The 25,939-nt window shown below is 43.0% G+C and overlaps 1 protein-coding gene across 1 annotated transcript in view; it reads left to right on the top strand.

Annotated features, from left to right (window-relative positions):
* Positions 1 to 25,272, top strand: part of GNAI1 (G protein subunit alpha i1) — a 67,537-nt gene extending 42,265 nt beyond the window's left edge. Inside the window, exons 5-9 of the mRNA XM_065422845.1 lie at positions 5,882 to 6,010; positions 21,216 to 21,345; positions 22,631 to 22,784; positions 24,786 to 24,992; positions 25,114 to 25,272. Of these exons, the coding sequence (XP_065278917.1) occupies positions 5,882 to 6,010; positions 21,216 to 21,345; positions 22,631 to 22,784; positions 24,786 to 24,976 (604 nt within the window). The 3' untranslated portion in view covers positions 24,977 to 24,992; positions 25,114 to 25,272. The remainder of the gene's footprint in view (positions 1 to 5,881; positions 6,011 to 21,215; positions 21,346 to 22,630; positions 22,785 to 24,785; positions 24,993 to 25,113) is intronic.
* Positions 25,273 to 25,939: the final 667 nt, after the last annotated feature.

The following is a 25,939-nucleotide window of genomic DNA, read 5'->3' as shown; positions in this document are numbered from 1 at the left end:
CTTCAAGCCATCGAGAATAGGGACAAACAGGATGAAACTCAAGGTAGCAAATAACTTAATAGAAAGATAAGCCTGAAGAAAGCACATCCATGACAAAAAGAATTGGAAAGTCACTTTTGTGGGTCATTTTCCTACTTCTAATAAGATCCCTCAAAGTCTCTATGGCTTCAGTATTTTAGGTAACTAGCTTTATTGGGGAAACAGTCATTCCTTTTTGAGTGATGGTCCCTATTATATTCCACATGCGCCTGGAGCCGAAGCTTTTCAAAGTAGTTTTGCTCAGTGGTCCGCGTATTTGCCCTTGTATTGCCTTGTGGTTTCGCCTGAGTGATAAGAGGCTGCACCACTTGCCGGATCTGCCGGTCCCGGTGCCAGATCTGCGTACCCCTCCTGCTTTGGTCGGTGGCATCCCAGATACCTTTACCAGTTCCGGGTACTATTGACTTTGGGGAAACTCGGAAGCACTCTCAGCCCTCACGAACTGTTCACCCTGGAGGGAGCTATGTCACCACGTGTTCTGATGCATTCACCTCTGTAGAGAGCTCCATCTCATGCGTTACATCTACCACCTGCTGGCCATACCCCTCTAACACCTCCCATTCCATCGGCACTGGCATTCATGCAAGACTGCGACTTTTCTGAATCTGACAATCTGGACGTTCAGCATGGTCTGCCGCTTCCATTCAGGAAACACGACTACCAGAGGGTTCCAACAGCTCCATAGCAGTTTCCACCTTACCAGCTTCTTGGGTAAGGCTATCTGTCTCCTTGGGCACAAGCATAACAGCAGCAGGATCAACTGGGTTGGCCATATTGGAGCTCATGGCTCCAATATATTCCTCCAGAATAGTCTTGTTCGGCTCAGGAGAACTCCCCTGTTTCACCGTCCCACCCTTTGTCCGGCAGAGGTTCAGAAATGGGGTTAGATGAGGCACCTATCAGGCCGGCTCCAATGGTACTGGCGGATCGGGAGAGATTCCCTTTGTCATCTCCAGACGCAGCTGTGTCATCAACACCTTCCTCCCCACCAGATGACTATCGTCAATTTTAAGAACTCCTATGGAGATAGCCATTGTCCTTGAGATCCCACGGGAAGAGGTGTGGGACAGTCAGCACTAGTTACTAGATATTCTGCACACATTAGTACTGGCAAGGATGGCCTTACCAATCAATAATGCTATTCTTCAACCAGCACGCACTGTGTGGCACATCCTGGACATGTGTGTACCAACCCCAAAGGGGGCTGCAAAAAGGTACTACGCCTCTCTTCCCCTCTCCCCCACCCCCATGACCAGAACTTTTATTTTCACACCCTCCACCTAAGTTCTTGATAATACAGGCTGCATTAGAGCAGAACAAACAACAATACCCACGCTCCATCTCGGCAGACAGGGAGGGTAAGAGACCTGACCTCATGGGTTGAACGGTCTTCTCCTCAATTGGACTGCAGTTCCAGACCTCTAATTACTTGGCACTGATGGCCAAGAATGGCTTTATGAACTATGGCTGGATGGAGGAATTTGCAGATAAGTTACCTCATCAGGATTGTACTTGATTCCCAGCAATCGTACAGGAAGGCAAGTTTGTCACCAAGTTCTTACTTCAGGCTGCAGTTGGTTCAGCGGACATGTCCTTGCGTGTATTGGTGACTGGAATTGTCATGAGGAAGGAATCCTGGTTACACTCCTTAGGTTTCCCTAGAGAGGTGCAGAACACTATTGAGGACCTTTCCTTCAATGAATCACACCTCTTCAACCAGAAAACTGATGATTCCTTACACTAACTAAAAAACTCTAGAGCAGTGGTGGGCAACCTGCAGCCCATGGTTGGACAGGCCGCCGCTTCCCGCAGCTCTCATTGGCCGGGAACGGTGAACTGCGTCCACTGGGAGCTGCGGGGGGGGGGGGGGGCGTGCCTGCAGATGCTTAACGTCCGCAAAATGTCTGGCAGCCCGCAATCAGATTATCCTGATGGGCCGCATGCAGCCCACAGGCTACAGGTTGCTCACCACTGCTCTAGAGTCATCTTACGATCCTTGGGCATAGATACACCAGCACCAAGGAGGAAATTTTATCGCCCACCATCAGCCCAACAATACAGAACTCCACGCTTCTGCCACCAGTGGGCCTACGAACCTCTTCAGAAGTGCCCTAAGGTACTCAGAGCATGTCTGCCTGTTCCGGCAACGCAGACCTCTGCACAACACTCTGTCATCATGAAAGTGGTCTTTTAGTGCACCTAGAGAGCTATCAGTCACTCTGCACACCAGTGCTCCTACCCTCCACCCCTTTAGAGGGTTGTTTCAAACTCTTTTTCTACCAGCTTGAGAGTTATATAACAATGGGCATAGGGGTCTTGGATGTCATTCGATGTGGCTGCACCATAGAGTTTGATGACGCCTCCTCCACATCCCCTTCCTGCCCCCCTCCTCATGACCATATTCTTACCCTAAAGGTGGACTTCGTCCTGCAGAGAGGAGCAGGGGAGCCAGTCCTGGCAGCCTTTTGTGGCACAGGGTTCTATTCCAACTATTTCCTGGTATCCAAGAAGAAAGCAGGATGGAGACCAATCTTGGATCTCTGACACCTCAACCATTCGATTTGCAAGTTGAAATTCCATATGGTCACGCTTGTGGCCATCATTCCCTCACTGGAAAAAGGCATGTGGCTCTCAACATGCAAGATGCATACTTCCATATTGACATACATATGACCTACAGAAGGTTCCTGAGGTTCAAAGTGGGGCAACAACACTTCCAATACAGGGTTCTCCCATTCAGATTCACCGCTGCCCCATGAGTTTTTACAAAGGTTTTCTCTGTGGTAGCGGCTCACCTATGATGTCAGGGAATCCTTGTCTTCCCCTATCTGGACAACTGGCTGTTGGCAGTATGGTCCAAAGAGGAAGCTCAAGCATTGATATCCCAGCTTCTTCTACTTCTCCCTAAGAGTGAACATCAATGTCAAAAAATCAACTTTGTGCCCTCCTTAGTCCCTGGAATTCATAGGAGCTCACAGTGATGTGATCTCTGCATGAGCTTATATGCCACAGGTCAGATTCCAAAGCCTACTGAACCAAATAGCCCTGATAATCTCCAACTCTTTGGTCTCTGCCAAGACCTGCCTTTCCATTCTAGGGCACATGGCGGTGTGCACATACATCACGCCCTTCACCCGCCTGCATCTTCACTGTCTACAGCTATGGCTGCAAAGAATCTATTCTCCTATGCACCAATCTATGCGCACCCTACTTAACATTCCACCCAGTGTCATCTCTTCTCTTTGGTGGCGGACAGACCCGCTACAAGTCTGCTCCGGGATGCCCTTCCTCCCGTCCTTGCCAACTGTGATATTCATATTGGGTGTGTCACTCACAGGCTGGTGCAGTGTGTCTCAACCTTTCCAGACTATTGTACCCTTTTCAGGAGTCCGATTTGTCTTGCGTACCCCAGGTTTCACCTCACTTAAAAACTAGTTGCTTACAAAATCAGACATAAAAATACAAGTGTGACAGCACAGTTACTGAAAAATTGCTTACTTTCTCATTTTTACCATATACTTATAAAATAAATCAATTGGAATATAAATATTGTACTTACATTTCAGTGTATTGTATATAGAGCAGTATAAACAAGTCATTGTATGAAATTTGTTTGTGCTGACTTTGCTAGTGCTTTTTATGTAGCCGTTGTAGAAATAGGCAAATACCTAGAGGAGTTGATGTGCCCCCTGTAAGACCTCTGCATACCCCCAGGGGTACGTGTATTCCTGGTTGAGAACCACTGGGCTGGGACACTTACATTGGAGATCACATGACACAAGGCATCTGGACCCATGTGAGAGTCCAGGATGCACATAAACGTACTCGAACTTTGAGCAGTACACAAAGATAGTGTTCTTACCAGCTATCTGCTATTGCCACGTCCTCGTCATGTCAGACACCACCACAGTATACTACATAAACAAAGTGGCACAAGTCCCCAGCGCTGTGTATGGAGGCAGTTCACCTCTGGGAATGGTGCATTGCACATCATATCCTTTTGTCAGCAGCCTACCTGCCTGGCACCCAGAATGTGATCACAGATTCTCTCAGCAAGAACTTTGCAACCGACCACAAATGGGAGTTGCACGAAATGATAATCACAGACAACTTTGGTCATTGGGGTACACTAATCAGAGACCTTTTTGCACCAACACCAAGTATTGCTCCAGGAGAAGACTCGGTGCTCACTCACTGATCAACGCTCTGGTCGTCGATTGGTCAGACTGGACAAACTATGGTGTCCCTCCTCCTCCCCTTTCACCACATTAGATAAGGACAAGGTCTCACTGTGACTGCATCCCAAGTTTCTGCCAAAAGTGGTTTCCCAATGGTTCTCAACCAACCCATACATCTGCCTACCTCCCTTCCAAAACCACACGCCTCTAATGAGCAACAGTGGCTTCATTCCCTCGATGTGTGTAGGGCCCTAGCCTTTTACCTACAAAGGACGAAGCCATTCTCAAAGTCTCCCAGGCTATTTGTTGCCATAGCTGAGAGAACTAAAGGACACACCATTTTCACCCAGAGAATCTCTCAGTGGGTCTCGGTTCATTAAGTGTCGCTATCAATTGTCAGGGAACTCCCCACCAGATTGGATACAAGCCCATTCCATGAGAGCACAAGCATCAACCAGAGCCATGTTCCACGATAGATCCCTTGCGGACATATGTAAGGCAGCCACGTTCAGTTCAGTACACACCTTTTCCTCTCACTAGCCTCTAGTACGTGATGCTGTGACGGATGCTTCATTCGGTGCAGTGGTCCTCGGTTCTACGGTTCCACCATCTTCCTTGCACCCTCTTGTCAATCGCCCTCCGTGGAATACAATCGGTACTAATACAATCGATCGAAACCACAAGGCAATACAAAGGTGCCTGTGCGGACAGTCAAGCAATATTACTTTGAAAAGCTCCAGCACATGTGCATAACCCTCAGTGGAATACATATAGGGAGCACACATCTCGAAGAACCTCCAGTAACCTCCTCTTTTCTTTCCTGCAATTTTATAATGACAGCACAGTTTACTTAACACCCCTAATTATATCCCTGAAGTTGATAATTTAATTTCTGATCACATAGGTAGCCGTTCCTTTTTTCTGTTCCTTTTCAAAGTGAATGCAAATAAAAATCACATATGTACTGTATTTAAAGCACTGAATTGATGGCATGCATCTCAAGAATTTCAGAAAGTAAAACACAAGGCTTTGTTTTCAAGACTATCTGATTAGAAGGAAAGTTACTGTGTTACAGTGTGCCAAACCAGCCACCTAGTCAATAAACAGAATCATAGAGCATTAAGTCACATGAACATCTGTTGATTCAGTATTTTGGTTGGAACATTCTTCATACATTTAATAATTCCCATTAAGGGACAGCATATTAAAATACTTTAATTCTGTAGACAGGTGTAAAGATAATATGTATTCTCTGTTTACATGTTTTCCTACTTTATAATTGTTTGCACCAACTGGAAGAAAACCACACGTGTTCTGAGACTTAGAAGGAAGAATTATTTAAGATGGAATGAATTGCTTAAATGTTTTTTCTTTCTTAATATTTTTCAGTATGCATTTTTTTAAACTAGTAAAGGCTTGCCAAATTCTATTTTTAAACTGGTAAATAACCTGGACTACGTGAATGTAGTATGCAGGTTCTCTGTTTTTACCCCAAAGAATACTGTCCCTGCAAATGTGTCTGATGAGCGCTAAACTGAATGTGCTGAATAGATGTGAGGATTTTTAGATGTTAACTTTTATAACAGATAAAATACCTTTATCTGTGCAAATCTCTTATCTTTTTTTTTTTAAATAATTAAAAGCGGTGTTTATTTTATCTTTAGTTACTTGAATGATTTGGACAGGATAGCACAAACCAGTTACATCCCGACTCAACAGGATGTTCTCAGGACTAGAGTGAAAACTACAGGAATAGTGGAAACTCATTTTACTTTCAAAGATCTTCATTTTAAGTGAGTATTCAAGCTGTACACATAACCCTGTGATATGTTTTATTCAAAGTTTTAAATGTTGATTAACAACTTTGACTTATTTTTGTCACAACTTATTTCTTGGCATTTGGAACTATTTTCAGAGAAGATGGGGTGTCAGCAGGGAGGGAAGGGATTGGGGAAATGACTTTCATAGTGAGACCAAGTACAATGAAATAACACAACTTCTTGGAGGCATATTTAATATTGAATTGCAGCACCAGGAAAGCCTATTTAATTCCCGTGTAAGCTTACATGTTTACATGAATAATGTGCACATATAAACTCCTTTCAAATAATCCCTTTTGTGTAATGTTGAAGAACTAGTGATTGAAAAATCAGCTTTTCTTCTACTTGAAAATCAGTTGAAGAGCTGACGGACTATGAACATTCACTATTTGTGAAGTGAAACCACCAAAATATCTTTTCTAGTAAAGCTAAATGCTGATTTCTATCCAAGTTTGCAACATGATGCTTTGTTTACTGACTACTTTTTCAAATCTATTTTTTTTCTTCATGAAGAAAAAATGAGACTTTGTAAAGAGAGTTCAGGAAACTTCTAAGGCGCAGACGTCTCTGCATCAAGTCTTACTAAGAGATGTTATCTCTCTTTGCATTAGGTGTTTTGAAACTAAACATTTTGGAATCTCCTCCACTTCTCTCAGCAAAGCAAATGCATGAAAAGGATACAGGGGAAGAGTTATATGTACGTCTGTGTAGTATGTAAATCAACATGGGTTTATGGCAAATAGATCCTGTCAAACTTGATATCTTTTTCCATAAGATTACAAGTTTGGTTGATGAAAGTAATAGTGTTGATGTAATATGCTTAGGCTTTGTGAAGTGTTTGACTTGGTACCACACTATATTTTGATTAAAAAACTAGAGCAATATAAAATTAACATGGCACATATTAAATGGATTTAAAATGGGCTAACTGATAGGTCTCAAACTGTAGTTGTAAATTGGAAATTCTCGAGTGGGTCTCTTTCCAGTGGGGTCCTGCAGGAATCGGTTCTTGTCCCTACACTATTTACCATTTTTATCAGTGACCTGGAAGAAAACATAAACTCATCACTGATAAAGTTTGCAGATGACACAAAAATTGGAGGAGTGGTAAATAATGAAGAAGACACGTCACTCAGAGCAATTGGGATCGCTTGGTAAACTGGGCACAAGCAAACAATGTGCATTTTAATGTGGCTGAATGTAAACAAAGAATATAGGCCACAATTACAGGATGGGGGACTCTTTCCTGGAAAGCAGAGACTCTCTGAAAAAGATTTGGTGCTGGTGGTGGATAATCAGCTGAACGTGAGCTCCCAGTGTGATGCTGTGGCCAAAAGATCTTGGTGTAGGCAGCGTGCCGACCCTTGTTGGAGCTGAGCTGGTCGACTTGGCACTGAGTACTTCGGTGTTGGTGTGGAGTGCTTCTCCCACTGTGAGAGTCTCTTGGCACCATTTCCCATCACCTATGCCGAAGAAAAAACATAAGCAGGTGGCTGAGAGAAGGTGTTCCCCGACTCTGAAGAAAGCCAAGCATGGAGAGCACAGCGGAGTGTGACCTGAGTGTGGCCACTCCTCTGCCCCCACTCCCAGGGCTCGTTGACTCTGTCCTATACGCAAGCTCTGTTGAGTCCGGTCCCGGATCAACCTTCTGCACTGGAGGGACATTGTTGCACCAGCAGAGTTGTGGTGCCATCAACCCTGGAGGCGTTTGTTGCAGCCAGGGACTTGCTGGTACTTTCGGTACCACTGTCGCTGGCAGTACAAGAATCGGCGATGTTGGTGCCAGTGAGCAGAAGGCAGCATGTTGCCCGAAGCTTCTGTTCGGTACCGTCAAGAGGGAAACTGTCCCTGCTGGTCTCGACTCAGGTCTCCCCGCCTCAGCACCGTTCCCTGGCACCGAATGGTACTGCTCCTCTGTGGGCCCTGGAGGAAGGCTCGTCATTTGACTCGGAAGTGGAATTGTATTCCCAGCCAAGGAACTTTTCCCAGTACCACCCCAGTCAGCCTTATCAGGTTGTGGATCCAGGTGTAGGACTACCCCCAAGTGCTTGGCACAGTAGGCACTGGCCTATGTAGATGCAATGGCCATTTTCGAACCTGGGGGATTTTCCCCTGACTCCAGGCGCTCATGCTCAGTGGTCTCAGAGAGGAAAGCACTTCCATCCCATCGAGCAACACCCAATCTGGACTCCAGTACCAAGCCTAGTACCGATCTCAGAACCTAGACCCTCAGGATCGGATCGGTGCAGAAGGAGAAGAGGAGGACCCCCTGCTGGTGCAGGCCTACTCATCGTCCTCCCTGGATGAGGCAGTGTTGGGTGGGTGTGTCACCTCCCCACTATGACTTCAAAGCTCAGCAGGAGCTGTTGAAGAGTGGTCTCGAACCTTGGGCTGAAAGTGGAGATAGTCCTCCAACAACCTGGCTGATATTTTGAGCGCGGCAGCTCCATTGAAGGAGGCATTCCCTCTCAGTGAGGCCATCACGGAACCAGTTAAAGCCCTGTGGCAAACCCCATCCTCCCTGCTTCCCACCTCAGAGCCGAAAAGAAGTATTTTGTTCCCACTCAAGGGTATGATTATTTGTACTCCCATCCCCCTCCCAGGTCCTTGGTGGTCTCGGCAGCCGACGAGAGAGATGGACAAGGGAGACAAGCAGCAACCCCTGAAGTGAAAGACTCAGAGACTAGACCTTTTGGTACAAAGGTTTATTCTACGGAGGTCTGCAGCTCCAACCAGCAGGTGTTGCTGGGAAGATATGACTTTAACGTTTGTGACTAGATGTTAAAATTCAAGGACTCAATTCCCCAGGAGTTCAGGCAGGAGTTCTCTGCTCTGGTAGAGGAGTGTAAGTATGTAGCCAGGACTTCCCTGCAGGTTCCCCTGGACGCAAAAGACTGGGCGGCTAGATCCATGGCTTCTACAGTGGTCATGCGCAGATGCTCTTGGCTCCAATGGAGGTCGAGCAGTCCATTCAGACCTTCTGTTTGAAGGCGCTTCGCTCTTCTCAGAGCAAACAGATGCAAAGCTCCATGGTCTGAAAGACTCCAAAGCCACCCTCAAGTCTCTGGGTCTTTATGGTGCCTTTGGTGCCCAGGGTGCCTTTGAGGAAACACTTCAGGCCCCAGCACTCCACCTGTTTCTCAGCTCCATCGCCCCATCAGGACCTGAAAAGAAATGAAGCAGGGGTTTTAGATGCAGGCAGCTGCCCCCATCCGCCTCAGCATCCCTACCTGGGCTGCCCAGGCGGGGGCCAGCCAAACAGAACTTTTGATGGGATTCCTTAGGGCATTATACCAGTTCCCATGCCACTAGATCACATCCACCTTTAGTTTTCAGACCGCCTGCCCCCCTTCAACACCTCAGACCACTGTGTGCTGAGCTCTGTGGAAAGGGGTTATATGCTTACATTTATTTCTACCACCACCTCCCACATGCTTTCCTTCTCATGAGCAACTTCTGGCTCAGGAGATGCAAGCCTTCCTCTGAGTGGAAGCCAGAGAAGTTCTTCGTGACTTAAGAGGGAAGGGGTTTTACTCCAGTATTTCCTAATTCCACAGGCCAAGGAGGGTCTCCGACTCATTTTAGACCTGCGCCATCTTAGCGGCTACCTCCAAAAAGCTGAAGTTCCACCTGGTCTCCCTGACCGCCATTATCCACTCCCTGGATCCGGGGGACTGGTACACCATCCTCGACTTGAGAGATGATTATTTCCACGTCTTGATTTTCCAAGTCCACAGAAGGTTTCTCAGGTTCACGGTAAACCAGACTCAATACCAATTCTTCCTTCCGCCACCCCCCCATGTCAGGAAACTATTTGCTTGTGGGAGTTCTGCATAACACACGCAATCCATCTCAAAGCTTCTCACCTTCCGAGAGCCCGGAACAAGCTGGCAGATCACCTCAGCAGTTCTTTTTCCAATCACCATGAGTGGTCCCTATTGCTCTGACCTAGTAAAGATCATTTTCTATCAGTGGGGGACTCCCCAGGTAGACCTGTTTTCAACCAGGCAGAATAGGAAATGTCACCCATTCTGCTCCCTGTGAGGCCACAGCCAGGGCTCACTCATGGACGCTTTCCTGCTCTCTTGGACTGGACACTTATTCTATGCCTTTCCCCCCCAATTCTTCTAGTACACAAGGTCCTATTGTAGATCAAGCAAGACAGAGAGCGGGTCATTCTTGTAGCCCCAGCCTAGCCCTGCGAACACTGGTTTGCCATGCTGTTGGGCCTTTTAGTAGCGACTCTGATGCTGCTCTCTCCTCCCAGACCTGATATAGTAGGACCACAGTCGAATGCTCCACCCAAACCTCAACTTCCTTCACTTGACAGCTTGGAAGCTCTATGGCTAAATCCTGAGGAACTGGCCTGTTTGGAGCAAGTCCACCAGATTCTGCTAGGTAGCAGGAAGCTCTCTACCAGAGCTACATACCTCGCCAAATGGAAGTGTTTTTCCATTTGCTCTTCCCAGCAAGGTCTCTCGCCCACGTGGTCATCTCTGCAGGCCGTTCTGGAGTATTTGCTACATCTGAAACAGCAAGGTCTGGCAATTTCAGCAGTTAAAGTACACCTGGCAGCGATTTCTGCATTCCACACCCCGGTGGATGGTAGATCAGTTTTCTCGCTTGAGATGACTGTTTGTTTTCTCAAGAGCCTGGAAAGACTATACCCTCAGATTTGGGAGCCCATTCTCCTGTGGGTTCTGAACCTGATCTTGTCAAAACTCATGGACCCCCTGTTCAAGCTGCTGGCAACATGCCCCTTGTCAAACTTTTCCTGGAAGGTGGCCTTTTTGGTGGCTATGACTTTAGCCAGGAGATCAGGGCCCTGTACAGTCTTCTTTAAGGACAAGGGACAGCTTTGCCCTCACCCTGCATTCCTCCGAAAGGTGGTTTCACAATTTCACCGTAATCAGGCTATTTTTCTGCTAGTTTTCTTCCCAAAACTGCACACAAACAGGGAGGTGCAACGTCACCGCACATTGGACGTTAGATGTACTGTGGCATTCTACATTGAGAGGACAAAAAGTTCTGTAGATCCACACAGTTGTTTGTGGCAGTAGCGGACAGGATGAAAGGCCTTCCTATTTCGGCTCAGAGGATCTCCTCCTGGATCACATCATGCATTCACACATGCTACGAGCAGGCAGAGTTCCCACCACTGGCTATAGTGATGGCCTATTCTAAAAGGACGCAAGCTTCCTCAGCAGCATTCTTGGCCCAGGTGCCAATCCAGGACATCTGCAGAATGGTGACTTGGTTATTGGTACATATGTTTTCTTGCCACTATGCCATCACCCAGCAAGCTAGCGATGACTCCAGGTTTGGTCGAGCTGTGTTGCGGTCAGCATGTCCATGAACTCCGATCCCACCTCCTATGGTACTGCTTGGGAGTCACCTAACGTGGAATGGACATATGCAAGCACTCGAAGAAAAACAGTTCCTAACCTTTCCATAACTTGCTCTTAGAGATGTGTTGCATATGGTCCTGATTTGAGCAGGGCGTTGGACTAGATGACCTCCCGAGGTCTCTTCCAACCCTAATCTTCTATGATTCTATGTCCATTTCACGACCCCCTAACCCTCTGTCAGAGTTGGCTGGCAAAAAAGGAACTGAGGGTGCAGGGTTGGCTGGGCCCCTTATACTGGCACATGAGCACGCAACACCAGAGGGAGCTAGAGTCAACTCAGTGGGGATCACTGAGGGAAAAATTTCTGGTGACTTCACAGCACGCACACACCTAATGTGGAATGGACAAGTGCAACACATCTCGAAGAACAGTAGTTCCAGAAAGGTTAGTAACGCTTTTTTTCAGACAGGTGGTAACAGATGCTTATCTCCCTGTCTGGTCATATGTGTATTAGGTATTGTCTGCCTCACAGCGTATGCCTGTTTGCATATTGAGCCTGGTGCTAATCAAGAGATTGCGAAATCATAAGAGGAAAGCCAAGAAGAAACAGTAAGCAGGGGATGTCCTGTTTATGAATAAGGATAAATGATTGTCTTGATACTTGTATCTAGAGGTACCAGGAGACACTCTGGATCATAGAATTATAAAAGATTAGGATTGGAAGAGACCTCAGGAGGTCATCTAGTCCAACCTCCTGCTCAAAGCAGGACCACCCCCAACTAAATCATCCCAACCAGGGCTTTGTCAAGCCGGGCCTTAAAAACCTCTAAGGATGGATCCTTCACTGAGGAGGCAAGCTAACATAAGAACAGCCATACTGGGTCAGACCAAAGGTCCATCTAGCCCAGTGTTCCGTCTTCCAACAGTGTCCAATGCCAGGTGCCCCAGAGGGAGTGAACAGAACAGGTAATCATCAAGTGATCCATCCACTGTCTCCCATTCCCAGTTTCTGGCTAACAGATGCTAGGGACACTATCCCTGCCCATTCTGGCTAATAGCCACTGATGGACCTATCCTCCATGAATTTATCTAGTTCTTTTTTGAACCCTATTATAGTCCTGGCCTTCACAACATCCTCTTGCAAGGAGTTCCACAGGTTGACTGTGCGTTGCATGAAAGAAAAATACTTCCTTTTGATTGTTTTAAACCTGCTGCCTATTAATTTCACTTGGTGACCCCTAGTTCTTGTGTTATGAGACAGCGTAAATAACACTTCCTTATTTACTTTCTCCACACAGTCATGATTTTATAAACCTCTGTCATATCCCCCCTTAGTCGTCTCTTTTTCAAGCTGAAAAGTCCCAGTCTTATTAATCTCTCCTCATATGGAAGCCGTTCCATACCCCATTTTTGTCGTCCTTTTCTGAACCTTTTCCAATTCCAATACATCTTTTTTTTTGGGCGACCACATCTGCATACAGTGTTTAAGATATGGGCATACCATGGATTTATATAGAAGCAATATATTTTCTTATTTCTATCCCTTTCTTAATGATTCCCAACATTCCGTTCACTTTTTTGACTGCCACTGCATATTGAGTGGATGTTTTCAGAGAACTATCCACAATGACTCCAGGATCTGTTTCTTGAGTGGTAACAGCTAATTTAGACCCCATCAAGCTGACAGTGTTGTGCCTCATGAAAAGAGGTATCTGGTAAAGCGCTGCTAAGCACTATGCTAGACATGAGACTATTTTGTTAATGTACATTTTAGAGCCTAGAGATAATTATTTTATTTTGTATATAACCAGGTTTCCAGTATTTCTATTTGCTATCACTTGAATCGCTATTCTTTGTTAAATAAACTTTTATTTGATTTTTCTGTAAATATATCTAAAGGTTAAGCACAGAGATGATCTGAGGTGCAACTGTAAGCTGGGGGAAATACTGTTTCTTTGGAAGCAGCGGATCTGTGAATATTGAGTGTCCAATGGAATGGGCTGGACACTCTCTGGGGAGATGTTTGGGGGTTGGTGTGTGCCTTTGGCTAACCTGTAGAGAGAGAGAGTAGTTTCTGCGTAGATCTAGAGAGGAGTGCGTGTTGCCTAGATCAGTGCAGTTGGGGAACTGACTCTGGCAGGCACAGACAGGGTTTCCTCACACTAAGGGCAGGTGGTAGCAAGGTGACTCACAACCCTGGGTTCCCTGGGAAGCATCACAGGAAGTCACCCACAGCAAATACCCATAGGGACCAGCACTCAAAGAAGAAATGTATAGTAACTGGAGTTCTTTGAGTGCTTGATCATGTCTATTCCAATGTAGGTGTGCATGCACCGTCACCAGAAGTTTTTCCCCTAGTGGTATCCGTCGGCTTGACTCTGGTGCCCCCTGCAGTGGCACCTTCATACTGCAGTATATAGGTATGTGACATCCTGTCACCCCTTCAGTTCCTTCTTACCGCCTGTGACGGTTGCTGGAAAGCTGTTTGTCTCTTGCTTTGCAAGTGATTCTCCTGAGTGGTTTTCTTTATCCTGTAAATAGATTTTAAATGGCATGTAAATAGTTAGGATTAGAATAAATTAACAAGTAGTTAGATCGCTTAGGGTACTTAGGAATAGCCTACACTGGCAATGCTTTAACGTGCCTTGTGTGGTCGCGGTGCAGCACTGTGAGAGAGCTCTCCCAGCGCTCTAAAAAAACCACCTCCACAAGGGGCATAGCTCCCAGTGCTGAGAGCTTGGCTTCCAGCGCTTGGGGCACTGTTTACACTGGCGCTTTATAGCGCTGCAACGTGCTGCACTCGGGGGTGTTCTTTCACACCCCTGAGTGAGAGAGTTGCAGCGTTTTTAATTGCCAGTGTAGACAAGCCCTTAGTAGGTTCCTGCCCTGCAGGACTAGTCCTCCTGGGACACTGGAGCATGCCTCGGTCCCATGGCTTCAAACAATGCGTGGCGTGCCACAAGCCCATGCCAGTTAGTGACCTGCATGAAAGCTGAGAGAATGTCATATTCAGGAATGGTGCTGGATTTGTAAAAACTTTAAGCCCAGGACAAAGGAGGAGAGAGAAAACAGACTCAAAATCCTTCTCATGGAGGCAGCACTTCGCCCCTCATCATAGCGGCAGCCCAATTTGGCAACGAGTACTTCCTCGGTCAGGAGGGAGCAGACATCGAGTTGACCATGGGCATTCCACAGCCGTGGCACAAGGGCTCATCCCATCAGCCTGGCCACTGACCTATGGCAAATGCCACTCCTGTGGCCGATGTGGACCCCTTGGACGGTTCAACCATTCCAAGGTTCTCACGCAGGGTGATCCCACTCAGCGCCCTCAAAAGTGAGAGCTCCCCCACTATTCCCCTCAGAAAGGGGTTTGGTTCTGGGTGCCGAGGTGGCTGAAGCACAGGATACCCCTGTGGAGGACCCACCAACAAGAAAGGACATGCAAGGCCTGGTGTCAGTCCAAGCCTCATTGTCGTCTTCCCCCGATAAGGCAGTGGTGGGGATGACCATAGCACCCACTCAAGATGATTAAAAGGCTCACCAAGAACTTCTGCGTCATGTAGCCCAGAACCTGGGGATACAGTTAGAGGAGATCGCAGAGTCAGCCCCTGCCCTGGTGTACATATTAGCACTTTCAGGATCGGCAAAAGTGGCCCTGTCCTTGAATGAGGCCATCTTGCAATTTATGAGGGCTCTGTGGCCACCCCCCGCATCCCTCCAGCTCACAGCAAAGCAGGTGGAAAGAAAGTACTTTTTACCCCCCAAGGGGTATGAGTATCTATACACCCATCCCCCTCCAGGTTTCCTAGTCATTGCTGCTGCGAATGAACGAGAGAGACGAGGGCAGCAAGGCCCATCACCCAAACTGAAAGAGGCCGGGAAACGGGGTTTATTGGGCAGGAAGGAATATTCCACAGAGGGCCTCCTGCTGAGGATATCAAACCACCAGGGCATAGGCTGCTGTGATTTTAATTCCTGGTCAGTGATGATAACATTTAAGGAACTCTTATCTGAATTCGTGGCCCTTATAGAGGAGAGTAAGGCTGTGGTCAAAGCATCCCATAAGGAGGCCTTGGATGCGGCAGCTAGAACTATGTCCACAAAGATGGTCATGAGATGGAGCTCTTGGCTTAAGATCTCTGGACTGCCCCACGAGGTCCAACAAACAATTCAGGACCTTCCATTTGAGGGGAATTCCCTCTTTTCCAAACAAACTGACGCTTGGCTTCACAACCTTAAAAAAGGGCCACTCTAAAGTCGTTGGGCCTTCACAACCTCAGTCCCAATGCGCAAACAGTACAAGTCCCAACCTATGGCCGATTTTACCTGCTGCAATACCAGCAGAGGCAGGACTTCGGCCGGCAGAGGAACAAGGGCTTCAGGAGGAAGCATGTGCCGCACACCTCCGCAGCCTCTACGTCTGGGCCTGTGAAACAATTGACGGGTTCTAAGCAGACCTTTTGAGGGTATGCCCGAGGACGGCGTGCCAGACCAGAGCCTGAATCTTACCCCATGGCAAACTGTATCCTCAAAAGCAGTGATTCCGAAGAGTGTTTAAGGGCTGTGGTGGGTACCTGGTTGTATAAGCTGGGAAACATTGAGCAGGAATAGAGAGGTAGTATTACCTCTAAACAGCATTGGTGAAATCATTATTGGAATGTGTGTCCAGTTCTGGTGTCCACACTTTAAAAAGGATATTGAAAAATTGGAAAGGGTTCAGAAGAGAGCTGCAAAAATGAGTCAAGGTGTGGAAAACTCACCATTCAGTGAAAGATTTAGGAAGCTCAATCTATTTAATTTATCAAAGGGAAGGTTAAGAGGTGACTTGATCACTTGTTAGTACCTGTAAAGGGCTCTTTATTCTAGCAGAGAAGACCAGAGGCTGCCTAAGAAACCTAAAATAGATTAATTCAGGCTATAGATAAACCACACATTTTTAAGTTTGGGTACTTAACAATTGGAACAGCTTATCAAGGGTTGTGGCTTCTCCATCACCTGAAGTCTTAAGTCAAAACTAGATGTCTTTGTAAAATAATATACTTCAGCTCAAACACTGGGTATTGACGTGGAGGAATTTCTGGATGAAATTCTTGGCTTGGTCAGATTAGATGGTTAAAATCATCACTTCTTTGCTTTAATGAATCTGTTCTTATGAGGGGACACAGATGCCCCTTCAATGTTTCTCACCTGGCTTTGAGGTGTTTGATGTGTTTCTCTTTCCCTTCTTTCCTTTTCCCTCCCATATGCTTTAGGTGGATTGAGGGAAGAGCCAAATATACCTTACCCCCCCCCCCCCCCCGCCCCGCCTTTCACTCTTCCCAACCCCAGGTCTCGTGAAGCTTCTGCTGCTCTTTGAAGAAACTGGCTGCTTTTGCTGCTCTAAGGCTCCTATGGTAATACAAATAAATAGGCACTTTGGCTGCTCCATCTGCCTCACTCCTTGCTGACATACAAACATACCTTAGTAGGAATATGTGGCTTCCTTCCAGTGTAAATGTGGGGGGAAAGAAATGGTCAAATCCAGAATTACAGTTTTGACGACCAGAATTGGGCTCTTATTCACTCTTGATGTGTTAGTAAAAAATATTTTTAAAAGAATGGAGTCCAGCTGCACTTTAACTTAATACCTAACAAACATTTTTTAAATCCTTGCTAGGCCAGCCAGTCTTTTGAAAATGAGGATGCTGTTTATTAGTGACTTATCACTAACAATTTTGTCCTTGGATAAATGATTGCAATTTCCATTGAATTCAGTGAAGTTATTCTACGTGTATCTGAAGGTAGAAATAGACCTTGAACATCAATTTTTAATTGGTCTGGATGATTGTGACTTTGCTAAGGTCACATGCAAATCTTATTAATTGGATGGCTTACCAAAGCATTGTAACTTTTCATTTAAAGTCTGTGGTAGAGTTCTTAGATCAATTTTAACTTACATTTTTAAAATAGTTTAGATTTTGTTTTACAAGTAGATTACTAACCGTGCTCCTAATTCCAGCCTGTAAACTCTTGTGGTTTTACAGTCACACTTTTTTTTTTTAAAGTGTTTCTCTCCTCTGTTGCTATATGAAAAGCTCACACAAATAAGGGGGAAATATGACTAGCTACCTGACTCTGCAGAGGAAACAAACTGACTAGACTACTGTCAAAGGCACACAATAAAGTGTAATGAAATAAATAAATCTGCCATGTGATCTTAGGTGTTAATTGAAGCAATAGTAAATACAATATGTTGGCAGAAGTGTGGGGGTTTTGTTTTTAAGTTGACTTTCCTCTTAAAATAGTATGTTCTATTTAGTTTCCATTTTTGGACTTTGAAAAAGAAATCATAGATCAGTTCTTTCAGTCTGCTTTAAAGCTTATAAGTTGTTTTGGAACTGGAGATAAGTGTTTTTCTTGCTTTATGTACACTGAATTGGCTTGTAATGAGAAGAGCAACAAACTTAGTAGTATTGATTCACTATAGAGTAGCATTTGTTACAAAAATATATTTACTAGATAATTGTGATTCTTGTACACTAGCTGCACTTCTGTTCTAAATATCTAAACCGTTGTGTCTGTTCCCACTTTAAAAAAAACCCTTCAGTATTTATATTGATAGAAATGCATGGTATGATTTGACAAATCCAAGTTTTAAGACGTTACTACATTGGAAATTTATTTCATTTCTGTACTTTAGAAGTACAGGTTTAAGTATATTGAATTGTTTTTGTTCAGTCATGAAAAAATGTAGCTGTTGCGGCAGATGGAAATGAATCCTCTCCCCTCTGTCTCCCGAATTCTGTGTGAAATTTACTTTTCCAGTGGTAAAATTAAAAAAGCCACACTATTGAATATCTAGCCCAGGGGTAGGCAACTTATGGCACACGTGCCAAAGGTGGCAAGCAAGCTGTTTTTCAGTGGCACTCACACTACCCGGGTCCTGGTCACTGATCTGGGAGGCTCTGCATTTTAATTTAATTTTAAATGAAGCTTCTTAAACATTTTAAAAACCTTATTTACTTTACATACAACAACAGTTTAGTTATATATTATAGACTTATAGAAAGAAACCTTCTAAAAACGTTAAAATGTATTACTGGCGTGTGAAACGTTAAATTAGAGTGAATGAATGAATACTCGGCATACGACTTCTGAAAGGTTGCTGACCCCTGATCTAGCCTCAGGTGTAGAGTGATCTGCAAACTGATTAGCAAAGCCAGGGAATTTGAAACCCCTGGGAGTGACAGTAGTACAAATTGTGAGTTATTGACCCCTAGTTAACAGTTCTGTTTGTTCCTCAGGAAGGTGAAGATCTGGCTTTCAAATTTCTGACATCTTGTTAGATTACTTATTCATACTTTTTGTAGATTTTTTTTAACTTGTTTTTTCTCTTCTTGACCTTTACTTTGGATGTAAATGTGTCATCCAGCTAGGCTGTGCCTAATTGGTTGCCTGATTGCTTCCTTTTTAAAAAAAGGCTAGAACTCCATAAAATTTAGAGTTTGTGGGCAGAACATCACAAGGGTTAAACTGTAGTAGTTAAAAAGGAGTGCGGGAAGTCATTAGGATTTTTTTGGGGGGGGGGGTTAAACAAGCAGTAGTGGATTTATAGACGTGAGGAATCAGTAAAAATAACTTGCTTCTGAGCAGAATTTTTTTAGATGCAAATGGACAGGGACAAGTTTTGAAGAGAGACATATTTTAATATATCAGGGTTCATAAATAATTTAAATAACCACATAACATTGTAGACTTCTAGCTTATCGTTCACTTTATCCTTCCATCCCTCCTGGTTTTGTCATGTCTACATTTTAAAAAAAGGTTCTCTGAGGTAGGGCAACATTTCTTCGTTGTCTGTAAAGCACCTAACATGCTTCTGAGCACTGAATAAATCTAAAATAGTAGCAGCAAGTTTTTTATCCACTTTTGATAAGCTGTATCTCAGAAGTTAAGCTGGTTCTTTTTGGATTTTATTTATCGTATCTGTTTAAAACCTTAAATTTTAATTTTGCAGAAATACAGCAAAGCAATTTTCTTTCTATGCAGTTTTCGATAGGTCTTTTATAATTTCTCAACAAACTTGATTGTGAAGCTTTGTTTTGGTGCAAATAACTCCATGTATATCAAACATGGCAAAGACAATTTCCAAAGTAAAGATTAAATTGTAATGATGAATATTTAAATTGCAGTGTTGAATACTTTCAGGGCCTTTAGAGCAGTGGTTCTTAACCATGGGACCAGGACCCCCTTGGGGGCCACGAGCAGGTTTGTTGGGGGCCTCCAAGAAGGACCAGCATTAGACTCGCTGGGGCCCAGGGCAAAAAGCCGAAGCCCCACCGCATCGGGCTGAAGCCCAGGTCCCAGAGCCCCGCCACCTGGGGCTGAAGCCTGAGCAATGTAGCTTTGTGGGGGCCCCTGTGGCATGGCACCCCAGGCAATTGCCCTGCTTGCTACCCCCCAATGCTGGCCCTGGCTTTTATATGCAGAAAACCAGATATCGTGGCACAGGTGGGCCATGGAGTTTTTATAGCATGTTGCGGGGGGGCTCAGAAAGAAAAAGGTTGAGAACCTCTGCTTTAGAGCATGTTTACACAGCCCACGACATCCAGAGCCTTCCATGCTAGGTCAATAGACTTAGGTAGTGGGGCTTGCACTAGTGGTCTAAAAATAGCTATGTAGATAGCGCTTTGAAGTTGCAGCTTGGGCTTTGAAGTCCACTCCACTCTAGGCTTCAGAGCCCAAGATCCAGCCTGAGCTGCAACTTCAGATTGCTTTTAGGAGTCCTCAGCTAACACAAGCTTTGAATTGTGAGGAAACTGAGGGAGAGTTGTGGCCACTTTGCCCTTTATGCCTTGTACAGTGGTATCAGGAGGCCCCAGGCCTTGATGCATGATCTCAAAGAACAGTGCTATTCAAAAACTCAGATCTCCCACTCATAAAGGTGCATGCCCACCAACAGAGGAATCCACGCTGACTAAAACATCTCGAACATCTCTTGGGTACTGAAATGCTTACCTCAGCTTATATATTAGAGTTCTTTAAAGATCAACCCGATCAGCTATAGGAAAGAGAACTGGATTTTTCTGTTTTAAACACTAGCAACTGACGTGTTTGCCAAACCCCAGCTGTATGTCTGTGCACGAGTCAAAATCCAACTTGATTTCTAGGCTGAATTTGAAAAGCTGAAAGTTAGAAAAATTATAGTTTGAGTGATAAACTGTGTGACTTGGATTTAGAAATGTTGAAACAGTGAAAATAAAAACCGGAAATGTAACTTTTACTCAATTTTCAGAGTATTCTCCAAGTGTTTTTATAAAACTTCCCCCCCAAAGCAGTGAAACACATAATTACTCTGTGCTCCTGAATGTACAGGATTTTGCACCCTAGCTCAGAGAGTATTTGTCTAAGAAAACACATTTTTTCATGGTCTATTGTATTTTTAGTGATCGCATTTTTTTCACTAAGCCAAATAAGTTGACACGCTCTTCATTCAAGTACATGTATAATAAAACTAAATCCAGGTGCATATTTTGCAGTGTTTTGACATCTTGCAGCCATAAACAGTTGCAGAGAAACTGTGTAGTACAGACCACGTTTACTTCTGCAGGGCATTCTTTTTGCTTTAGTTTCAAAGTAATTTTTGCTAGAAAGTAATGCAAATTATTGTATTGAAGAGATTTTTAAGGCTTTATTAAAATTAATTTTCAACACTAGGCTATTACTCTAAAACTTTAATGCCCTTTCGCCATAAAATTGTGTGATCAGACTAGTACAGTCTGCTCTTTAATTTTATGTATAGTATTCAGAAGGCTGGAATTTTAACACTATTTTATTTTTCTGTTTTGCAGAATGTTTGATGTGGGAGGCCAGAGATCAGAGCGGAAGAAGTGGATTCATTGCTTTGAGGGAGTTACAGCAATAATCTTTTGTGTAGCGCTCAGTGATTATGACTTGGTCCTAGCAGAAGATGAGGAAATGGCAAGTAAACTAATCTTGAAGGAAGGGGGAGAAGAGGAAATGAAATAAAAATTAAATGATCTTGAAAGAAGTTAAACCCTTTATGAAAAGTGTGTGTCTGGTGAAGAAAATGCCATCTCTTTGAATATCACTGGCATAAGAAAATATCTAGAAAGAAATTCTTACTGAATACTTTTGTTTACAGGTAGCTCTTTTCCATGAAAGACATTCTATTTTTAAATTAGGTAACAGAGGTGAACACTTGTTTTAAATTGCATAGTAGGGGGTTAATAAGACAAATTTTGGTGATTCAGACAATTTTTAGTGGAAAACCATATGGCTTATTTAGACCATCGCTTTGTCTTTTCCCTGTGTTTTCTTTCTTTTTTTTACCTAGTTTCCAGTCCTTCAATCTTCCTTTCTATATGTCTCTTTCTCTGATAATTTTCCCTGCATTTGCTGGTCTCCTCTAGCTATGTCTTCGTTTCTTTGGTTTTTCTTTCCAGCAACTCTTCTTTTCTCTTCTTTCAGGATCAGACTCCCCTAGCGAAAACAGACACAAACTAGCACCACTCTTTATTCATGGAGCTGAAAAGAGTGATCCTAATCTGTGTTGCTCTCTAGCTGGCTTAATAAGTAAAGTACTTCTGTGGTGCTGACTCTCCTGTAGACTGTAATTTGGGGGGTAAGGAAGTAGCCTTCAAGTCAAGCCTAGGCAAATTGTGTCCTGGGTGGGTGGTAATCTACTGGTGTAAACAGTTAAAAGCATGGCAGAGGCTATATGCATGACTGGAAAATGTTTGTGAGTAAAGCACTTTTTCATTTGATCTCCTGGTAACACTGGAGTACTTGACTATCTGGCAGGGCTGCCATATTTGATTTTTTTTAACTTCTTTAAGAGGAGTTATACAGTAATCAATTTCCACTTAAAGGTCACTGGCTTCCCTGGAATTCTTTTTCTTTATGACATTTTCAGTTATATACGGAAGAGTGACACTAAACTCTGCAATTGTTAGACATTCAATATTCAAAACTATAGTCATAAGTAAATGAAAAAATAAATAATTTACTCACCTGAACGCCGCCACAATTATTATAGGAAATTGTGCTTTGATTATTTTGTTCTCTGTTTCATACAGCATTAGGGTAGGGTTCTGGGATTCAATATACAAAAAGACTTTTACAGGAGATTTTATTACTCGATTAGAAGAGTTTCACTATATCAAACAGGTATATGTTTCCTGATTTCATTACTATTGAAAAGGATAATGGAGGGTAGGCTGAAGTATCTTCTTTTCAATTGCAGAATCGGATGCATGAAAGCATGAAATTGTTTGACAGCATCTGCAACAATAAATGGTTTACAGACACTTCTATTATTCTTTTCCTAAACAAGAAGGATCTCTTTGAAGAAAAAATCAAAAGGAGTCCCCTCACTATTTGCTACCCTGAATATGCAGGTATTCTGCTACTTACGTGGGAAGTCAAGTCACTTCAGTTTTGGAATCTTATTACTGGTTTTATGATGCATGAACCAGTAAGAAACAGTTTAATCTGGAATCAAAGTTGCGTCTGTAGCTAGCAGTTAGGGGAGATCGTTTTTTAGTTGTAAACTGAGCCAATTTCATATGGAAGTTGAGTAACAAAAACATGAAACTTCACTATGCCACTTTTAGTCACTTTAAAGTATGTGCCAAATCCTGCTCTCCTTACTTACATGAGTAGTCCCAGCTGAGTCAATAGAACAATGAATATGAGTAAGGCTAAGAGAATTTAGCCTTATAACTGCTCATTGTAGAGCAGGAATGCTCCTGTTAGACCAGTACTCACTATCTCTGGGCTGCGAGCATTGACAGCCTGAAAAATCACAACCAGGTCTAAACATATTCCAAAATATAGTTAACTGAAGCTCAAAGATACGAAAAACTGTACATATAAGGGGAGAAAACTGTCCCAAACTTGTAACCGCTTACAAAATGGCAACTCTGATAGTCTTTCCAACATAGATGTATTGTAAGATGATGGTTTGAGGACATAGTTGAACAATTACTAACATTAAACAAGAATTTAAAATATTTAACTGTAATCAAAAGTATTGTTACATTCATGGTTTATTGAAAGCTGATGTCAAACATCTTTTCAAATACATGGAATGTTTGGAAACACTGGGGGAGAATCCACACAAATATTTGGTTCATTGTTCAGTATTTAAAGTGTTTAAACGTTCTTCGTGGTGAGATCCTTTCCAATTTATTCTGCTTAGGCTCTTCCTGTACTCCATTTTGCTCCAAATCGTAGGATTTTCTCCTAAAGAGGTTTAGGGCATTTAGATTCTTTTAAACACATTGGAAGGAAAAACATGGTATGCAAGAATTCTTTAGGAAGAGAAGATGATGTAATTCTGCAGTGGTCTGTTTTTAGATTTCTACTACCTATTGGTAGATTTATATAATTATATGAAATTCTATCATTCTGTTGTGCAGAGAATACTTACTTGAAAAAATGTAATTAAAACTGGGAGAAAAGAGGGAATAGGCCAAATACAAATTTAGGCAGGTGGAGATGGAAGAAAGCTCCATGAAAAAGAAAAGTGAGTGTAAACAAAAATAGATGGAATGGGGGAAGGTTTTTTTAGTTTTGTTTTGCTTTGCTTCCCTCAGTATTTATTTTCCTTAGTGTTTAATCTGAAAACATGAACAAACAATTCCATGGAAACAAAACATCATTTCTATTTGCAGAGCAGTTATAGCTCTTTAATAACCTGATCGACCTCCCATTGAAGTCAAGGGTAAAACTTCCAAGTAAGTGGGAGTTGGATTGAGTCCATAGCCTTCTATATATATATATATATATCTATAGATATAGATATAGATATAGGTAGATAGATATAGAGATATAGATAGATATATAAAACTTAAAGCATTAATAATCCAGTATGTTTTACCACCAGCAAGTTTTATACTTAAAACAGTAGTTGTGAGGTTACTTAAAACTGCATACAATTCTTCCATTTTTTAAAGAAACTGTCCAGCAGTTTATATATATAAAAAAAAAAAAGCTTATAAAAAAAAAAATAGTTCATGGCTTCCTTCAAAGTGTATAGTATTCATTGCTGCTTAAGCCTTGTCTACACTACAGGGGGAGATCGATCTAAGTTACGCAACTTCAGCTACGCGAATAACATAGCTGAAGTCGACGTATTTAGATCTACTTACCGCAGGGTCCACACTATGTGATGTTGACTGGAGACGCTTTCCCATTGACTCCCCTTACGCTTCTCGTTCAGGTGGAGTACAGGAGTCGACGGAAGAGCGATCGACGGTCAATTTAGCGGGTCTTCACTAGACCCACTAAATCAACCGCCAATGCATCAGTCGTCGCATGTCGAACGCCCGGTAAGTGTAGACAAGCCCTTAGTCTGAAATTTAGTGTTTATTGATCAACTTTTTCCCTTCCTTCAGGATCCAACACTTATGAAGAGGCAGCTGCATACATCCAGTGTCAATTTGAAGATCTGAACAAGAGAAAGGACACAAAGGAAATCTATACTCACTTCACATGTGCCACAGATACCAAGAACGTGCAGTTTGTTTTTGATGCTGTAACTGACGTCATCATAAAAAATAATCTAAAAGACTGTGGCCTCTTCTAAGGCTTTGCATTCAATGGTAATTGTGTTCCTTGACCAGAATGGGAAATAGAACTTTTCATCATTTTGTATGTGTCTGGGTAATATAAAGCATTTGTACATGTACATAGGAATCTAATTCTCTTGATCTTTATTTTTAGATTTGAAGAATGACTTCACAAACTCCTAACCTGATGGGGTTTCAAGAAGAAAGAAGTACAAAACAATTTGTGCTGAATAACAGACCAGTACTGTACTTGCCTGTTTTAACAGCTTTATTTATGTTTGTCTTGTAAATTTAAGTAATTAAATATTAGGTAACAATGAAAAGTATCTTGATTGTATGTATGCTTGTAATTGTAGGAATGTTATTTGTATGAACTTTGAACAGAATAGTTTAATAACTTGATTTGTGTTCCAAAGTTTTCACGTTTTATGAGAATGCTCTTAAGGAGGGTAAATTTTTTTTATTTTTTATTTTTTGCCTTTAGATTATTTGAACATCTTATACAATTTAATTTTTGTTTTGTCTTAAATATGCATGCTGACTTATTAGGTTTTGTTTGCATAACCAAGTGTTACAGGCTTCTTGGTAGTCTAAAATAATCTTATGCTTGTTCAGCTTTAAAGGGACACTGTGAATTCAAGTTTGTCCCTAACCTTTAGGTTTTGAAAAAGCTCTTAAAAATTTCAAGGCTAATGAAAGTTTTCTTTGATTTATTAGAATTCCAGTGGAAACAATTGATTACAAATAAACTTTTGCTTGCAATCTTTTCAGCCCAAACATTACAACACCGAGAAACTGAAACTGGATTAGTTAATTTTCATTGCCAAGCTGATGGAAATGTAAAAAGAAATTATTAGGATCAATAACAGAGATTAAATTTTTAAAATGTATTTTGTCTATTTATCTTCTTTCTCCTGTGAGTGACAAAACTCTGCTTGCTCTTGTAAAAGCCAGTGGCAAAACTTGAGAACAAGAAGACT

The sequence above is a fragment of the Emys orbicularis genome, chromosome 1, assembly GCF_028017835.1.
Source record: "Emys orbicularis isolate rEmyOrb1 chromosome 1, rEmyOrb1.hap1, whole genome shotgun sequence".
Lineage (NCBI taxonomy): Eukaryota > Metazoa > Chordata > Testudines > Emydidae > Emys > Emys orbicularis.
Note: the sequence above shows the minus strand (reverse complement) of the source record. Positions and strands in the feature narration are given on the sequence as shown.